The sequence below is a fragment of the Hemibagrus wyckioides genome, linkage group LG18 (assembly GCF_019097595.1).
Source record: "Hemibagrus wyckioides isolate EC202008001 linkage group LG18, SWU_Hwy_1.0, whole genome shotgun sequence".
Taxonomy (NCBI): domain Eukaryota; kingdom Metazoa; phylum Chordata; class Actinopteri; order Siluriformes; family Bagridae; genus Hemibagrus; species Hemibagrus wyckioides.
Window position 1 is genome coordinate 1,257,501 of NC_080727.1, and position 6,196 is coordinate 1,263,696.

The 6,196-nt window shown below is 42.8% G+C and overlaps 1 protein-coding gene across 2 annotated transcripts in view; it reads left to right on the forward strand.

Moving 5' to 3' along the window:
* Nucleotides 1-5,297, forward strand: part of stk32a (serine/threonine kinase 32A) — a 25,861-nt gene extending 20,564 nt beyond the window's left edge. The window contains exons 10-13 of one of the 2 annotated variants that reach the window (XM_058414710.1): nucleotides 1-52; nucleotides 1,612-1,740; nucleotides 3,015-3,079; nucleotides 3,703-5,297. The exon at nucleotides 1-52 is cut by the window's left edge and continues 74 nt beyond it. In XM_058414710.1, coding sequence (XP_058270693.1) covers nucleotides 1-52; nucleotides 1,612-1,740; nucleotides 3,015-3,079; nucleotides 3,703-3,823 — 367 coding nt within the window. In that variant the 3' untranslated portion in view covers nucleotides 3,824-5,297. The other variant, XM_058414711.1, reaches the window with a different exon arrangement.
* The last annotated feature ends 899 nt before the right edge of the window (nucleotides 5,298-6,196 follow it).

The following is a 6,196-nucleotide window of genomic DNA, read 5'->3' on the forward strand; positions in this document are numbered from 1 at the left end:
CAACTGGGACGCTGTGCTGAGTAAAGACGTCCCACCGGGCTTCATCCCTAACGTTAGAGACTGCCTGTTTTACACACACACACACACACACACACACATATACACACACACACACATCTATATACACACGCACACACATATGTAAATTTATATATATAACATGAGACATGAGGTGATGGTCGTGGATGAATGGCACAACAATGGGCCTCAGGATCTCGTCACGGTATCTCTGTGCATTCAAAATGCCATCAATAAAATGCACCTGTGTTCGTTTTCCATAACATACGCCTGCCCATACCATAACCCCACCTCCACCATGGGCCACTCCATCCACAACGTTGACATCAGCAAACCGCTCACCCACACGACACCATACACGCTGTCTGCCATCTGCCCTGTACAGTGAAAAGCGGGATTCATCCGTGAAGAGAACACCTCTCCAAAGTCCCAGACGCCATCAAATGTGAGCATTTGCCCACTTGAGTTGGTTATGGCGACGAACTGCAGTCAGGTCGAGACCCCGATGAGGACAATGAGCATGCAGATGAGCTTCCCTGAGACGGTTTCTGACAGTTTTTGCAGAAATTCTTTGGTTATGCAAACCGATTGTTGCAGCAGCTGTCCGGGTGGCTGGTCTCAGACCATCTTGGAGGTGAAGATGCTGGAGGTGGAGGTCCTGGGCTGGTGTGGTTACACGTGGTCTGCAGTTGTGAGGCCGGTTGGATGTACTGCCAAATTCTCTGAAACGCCTTTGGAGACAGCTTATGGTAGAGAAATGAACATTCAGTTCACGGGCAGCAGCTCTGGTGGACATTCCTGCAGTCATCATGCCAACTGCACACTCCCGCAAAACTTGCGACATCTGTGGCATTGTGCTGTGTGATAAAACTGCACATTTTAGAGTGACCTTTTATTGTGGTCAGCCTAAGGCACACCTGTGCAATAATCATGCTGTCTAATCAGCATCTTGATATGCCACACCTGTGAGGTGGATGAATTATCTCAGCAAAGGAGAAGTGCTCACTAACACAGATTTAGACAGATTTGTGTACATTTTTGTGTACATAGAAAAAGTCTTAGATCTCTGAGTTCAGCTCATGAAAAATGGCACAAAAACAAGTGTTGCGTTTATAATTTTGTTCAGTGTATATATATACATACACACTCATACACACTCATACACACACACGTATAAATATATAAATATATACACACAAACCTACACACATACATATTCTCTGTGAATAGTTGTAATTAAAATGCTGAGGAAAAAACCTCTGAGAATAAAACTCCAGTTAAACCTGAGTTTGTGAAAGCAGACTTGTGTAGAGGTAAGACTGTACATGTAGCAGTGAAGCAGTGGGAAGGAGACAACAGCTATTCTTATATTTCTATAATATTTTTATTTTCTATTCTTTATGAACTGAACGTTACCTAAGAAATACAAATTTGATTAAAAAACCATCAATAAATTTTTTCTGCAGTGTGTTTACATAACAGATGGCCGTGAAAATGCTCAATACATAAGAATGAGCCTCTGGACTCCTGGGTGTGTTCTCCATCTGCCCAGGGTTTGTTTTAATAATCAGAATATTTTTAACACGTCCTCAGAGACGGAGACTAAACTGCGACCCCACGTTTGAGCTGGAAGAGATGATCCTGGAGTCGAAGCCACTGCACAAGAAGAAGAAGAGGTTAGCGAGGAAGACGAGGGATCAGGGCTCTGACGGATCTCCGCAGGTAACGGATTAACTTTCCGATTTCTTTCTTTGCTCATCTGAGAGCTTTTTGTTAGCTCTGCTGTGTAAAGTTACAGAGTTTGTGAGAAGTTCTCCATGAAGCAGCTGCCTAGCTGTGTACCATTCTGCATGGTGACGTATTTCCCATCGAAGTCGGAGCCATGCGCTTGATTTACACAACGGCTTTTGAGACATAGCTGAATCCACACACACACCTGACAGTAGCTTAACGAACTAGCCAAATGAGCAGAACAGGGAAAAGAGCCAGAGAAACATCTCGCACAAACTCCTCCCTCTTCTGAATCTAAAAACTACAATCATTTCTTTCCTGAACCAAGAAGATATTGGAAAGGAAATAAAACCACAAATGGACCAAGTATATCACTCAATATAGGGTGAGCCACGCCCCAGGGGTGGGGCATATACGTCCTAGAGAACCCTCATGTCGTCTCCTCAGAGCCACAACTGTAGTCAAGACTGTAATGTACAGAGCATCCGTTCAATTAAATCACAGATAACACAGCAAGCAGAAACTGAGCTCCTCCTCCCTCTTATCGTCTCTCTCTTCTCTGCCTCGCTTCTTATCTAACCTTTATTCTCCTCTCCCATTTTTTCTCTCTCTCCATGCGCATTTGTTTTTCTGCTTTAATGAGAGCATTAGCTTGATTAAATTAAAGATAATGTGGCAGAAATTCATGCCATGATTGATTCACTTCATTCTCTGTAAGACTGATGGCCTGTGATGTTTAGGACAGAAAGCCGGGTGTCGTAAATATCTCTGAATGTTCTGCAGTTTCTCTCAGCTATAAACACTCTGTTAGATAAGGTCTGGCTTGTACTTATAAATTAGCGCTTTGTTGTTTTAAATAATCCATGGGTTTTTTAAATACACAAATTAATCAAGAGGCAAATAGAAAAAGGTGAGAGGCAATGAAGAGGAGATGATGACAGGAGATAGAAGGAGACAATACAGGAATCTCAACTAAACACACGTCAGCGTAAATGAACACATGACAACACGTCAGATCGCGCCTTAGCTCCGCACGCTGGTATACGTACCGAGAGCCTCTGCATGGAGAACTCACGTGACAGTATCAGGACGTGTTTACTGATAGAATCCACACAACACTTCTATAATAAAGACTCTGCATAAAGACACCTGCCATAAACGCCATAAACATACTGTCGTTGTTTTGATTGCTCAGAATAACCAGCTCCAGCCTGAAACACAGCAGTTACCAGGATAATTGATGTGTGTGTTGTTGTGTTGTGCAGAACGGTCATCTGCAGCAGCGCCTCGACTGCGTACAACGAGACTTCCTCATCTTCAACAGAGAGAAGTGAGAAACATTCAGAATATTCCACAGAAACATGCTTATTGGAATTATTGTTAAATTTGTAACAAATACACCGATCAGCCATAACATTATGACCACCTGCCTAATATTGTGTTGGTCCCCCTTTCCCATAGTGCATCCTGGTGCCATGTGTTCCTCAGGTAAGAGACGCACACGCACCCGGCCATCTAAGTGACGTAAAAGAAAACATGATTCATCAGACCAGGCCACCTTCTTCTGTTGCTCCGTGGTCCAGTTCTGATGCTCACATGCCCATTGTTAGCGCTTTCGGCAGTGCACAGGGGTCAGCACGGGCACCCTGACTGGTCTGTGGCTATGCGGCCCCATACACAACAAACTGAGATGCACCGTGTATTCTGACCCCTTTTTATCAGAACCAGCATTAACTTCTTCCTCAATTTGAGCAACAGTAGCTCGTCTGTTGGATCGGATCACACGGGCCAATGTTATGGCTGATCAGTGTATACTGATTAAAACTACTGTAAAATGGTAAACATGTGATCATGTCAGTAGTTTATGTGTGTAATGTCCACATTTACGTCACACATGTAAAACTTCAGATTTCTTTCATATCAGTGACTGACTGCTCTTTTAACTTTATAAAGGTTGACAAAGACCAAAGCAGACACGGAGTCCAGCAACATGAACCTGAAAGAGGAGAACCGAGCTCTCGAGGACGGACAGAACAACAACGTCACCAGTGCAGCAGCAAGTTCATCGAGTTAGAGCTTTAAATTGTTCAATAAAAAAACCTTCGAAAGAAAGGAAGCTGAAAAACTCAATCAGCTGAGGGAGAGAGCGAGCACCAGAGCAGCCAGTGGAGAATGTTTTTACCTACAGGAAAACACTACGCTGAGTCCGGTTCTCTTATAAATAAGGAACCGCTGACCTTAAGATCAGCTCAGAGATGCAGAGGGCAGTAAAGAAAAGAGTGCAGCTTAGAAATCATCCCTCCTGCTTAGCTTTTTTTTATCTGCTTATTTTCATTCAAACTGGTGTGCACTCTTGTAACTGTAGATGAAGAAGATGATTGCATAGGTAACCTGTGGTTAAGAGTAGGGTGAGGGGCGGAGTCAGCTGAAACTTCATTCGAACACATATCGTACACGGATGTAGCTTTTGCAAGAGACTGAGGTCTAAAGAAACCCAGTGAGACCCAGCTGAGAGGTTTGTGTATTTTCGTCTCCTGTAAATTCCTGAGTTTTTTTGTGTTTCTGTGTCTTTCTATCCTGAACAGTGGCCTTACACTTCGCGCTTCACAAGTCGGGTCTGAAAGTCTGCATGCTTCAGCAGCTGCTTTCATTTCATCAGAGCTCTAACACTAACACAGCTTTAGATGAATTCAGTAATATTTAATATCCATCTTCCAGAAACATCTGATACTGTGTACTGTCTGTCTATCGTTTGATGTTCTTCTGGACACTTCACATAATCCAGACACGTCTGTATATCAGCATTTTATCCAGAATGACAGAGTAAGTCGGTAAAATAGGTGTGTGTGTGTGTGTGTAAAAAGGTGGTTTATTGTTTGATTTCTGATAAAATAAAGACATTTCTTGCTGATGCATGTAGACTTTTAGCCCTGATGTGTATTTGCCTTACCTCAATTCCAGATGCACTTTAGAGAAGAGCTTTAGCTTCATGAATCTGTTGCTTCTTGCTAATCGCCACCCTGCCTTCTAGTACCGGTTTTAACACACCTTCAACACACAAGGAGTGTGTATGAGCAGGAACATCTTCCAGTTCAGCAGTGAGATTGACGTAGCTGAAGAGACTTACCTGCTCTGTACTCATCAGTAAAATGCACTCCTAATGAAATATCAGCCTGATACCTTCAATAAGTTTAGTATGAAGGACAGCTTGTAATATGTCTACAAGGGGAAGTGGATAAGGGTGTGTTAGACAGCGTATTGGAATGCAGCTCGCAGCGTAACCAGCGGATTTGTGTATGTAATGTTACATGCACTCAGAGCTTTTCATTTCAGGAAGCACAACAAAGGGAAAATTCACTGAGCGCTTTGTTTCCTTTTACTGAAACTCCCTCACTTCATTACTGTGATGTGTTTGTGTTTGTCAGGTATTTAAAGTGAGTGAGAAGAAGAGTGTACACGCGTTACACCCTTAGCTATGGATGAGAATGTCTGAGTTTTGGCATAGAACATTTCTAAAAAAAAATTTAATAAAATTTTTTGACAAATCATTCGAAGTGTTCTTATTCCTGACACTAAGGAAGAGAAAGAAAGATGATGATGATGTTTAAGGTATGGGATATAGGGAAGGTCTGGAAATTTCTTTTCTAAAGTCATTACACAATATCAATAAGATCATGAATCCACACCCAGATTTATTGCAAACACAGCAAACAAATCCAAAACGTGAACCAGGATGGTAGTCCAGGAAAACAGGCTGAAAGTAATCAGTAAGCAGAGTAGCAAATCAAACAGGCAAACAAATTGTAATGGTGCCAGTGACACCAGGCCACCGAAGGGAGACCTCACCTGAGTATTAGGCCACCACCGAGGAAGTGCCCCAGGGTTTTTATACGGCATGCTCACCACGCCATATCGCGAAGTATCATTCTGGTGGAAGGTACCACGTGGCTTCAAACAGTTATTGGTGTATACGGCTTTGTGGAATTTAGGACTACGGACTTTGGATTACGAGTTTCGGTTTCGTGTTTCCGGATTGACGTTCAAGTTATTCTTTTGGTTTTGGATTACTATTGCCTGGTATTGGATTACGAGTTTGGATTACGGATTTTCTGTGAACTGCTCATGGATCCTGATCAGCCTGAAGCGTGTGAGTCATTACACAAATTCAAAACACTAGGTAAAACTCAAGCACGTGGAACAATGAATGGTCATACACAGAAGGAAAAAACAGAAAGAAAACACTGGCAAAAGAAACAGTTTGGTAGAGTCACGAACGGAACAATACTTCGCATTGGCTGTAGTGTGCAAGCTGTGAACCAGAAATGGTTCAGCATTCTCTGTTGGTTTGGAGGTGGCATTGCAGTTGCAGGTTGCATTGTTACAGAATACCGCCCTAGGAACACCACCAGGTGTTCTAAGCTGTAGTTGGCCATGGGGTCTTGGAGCA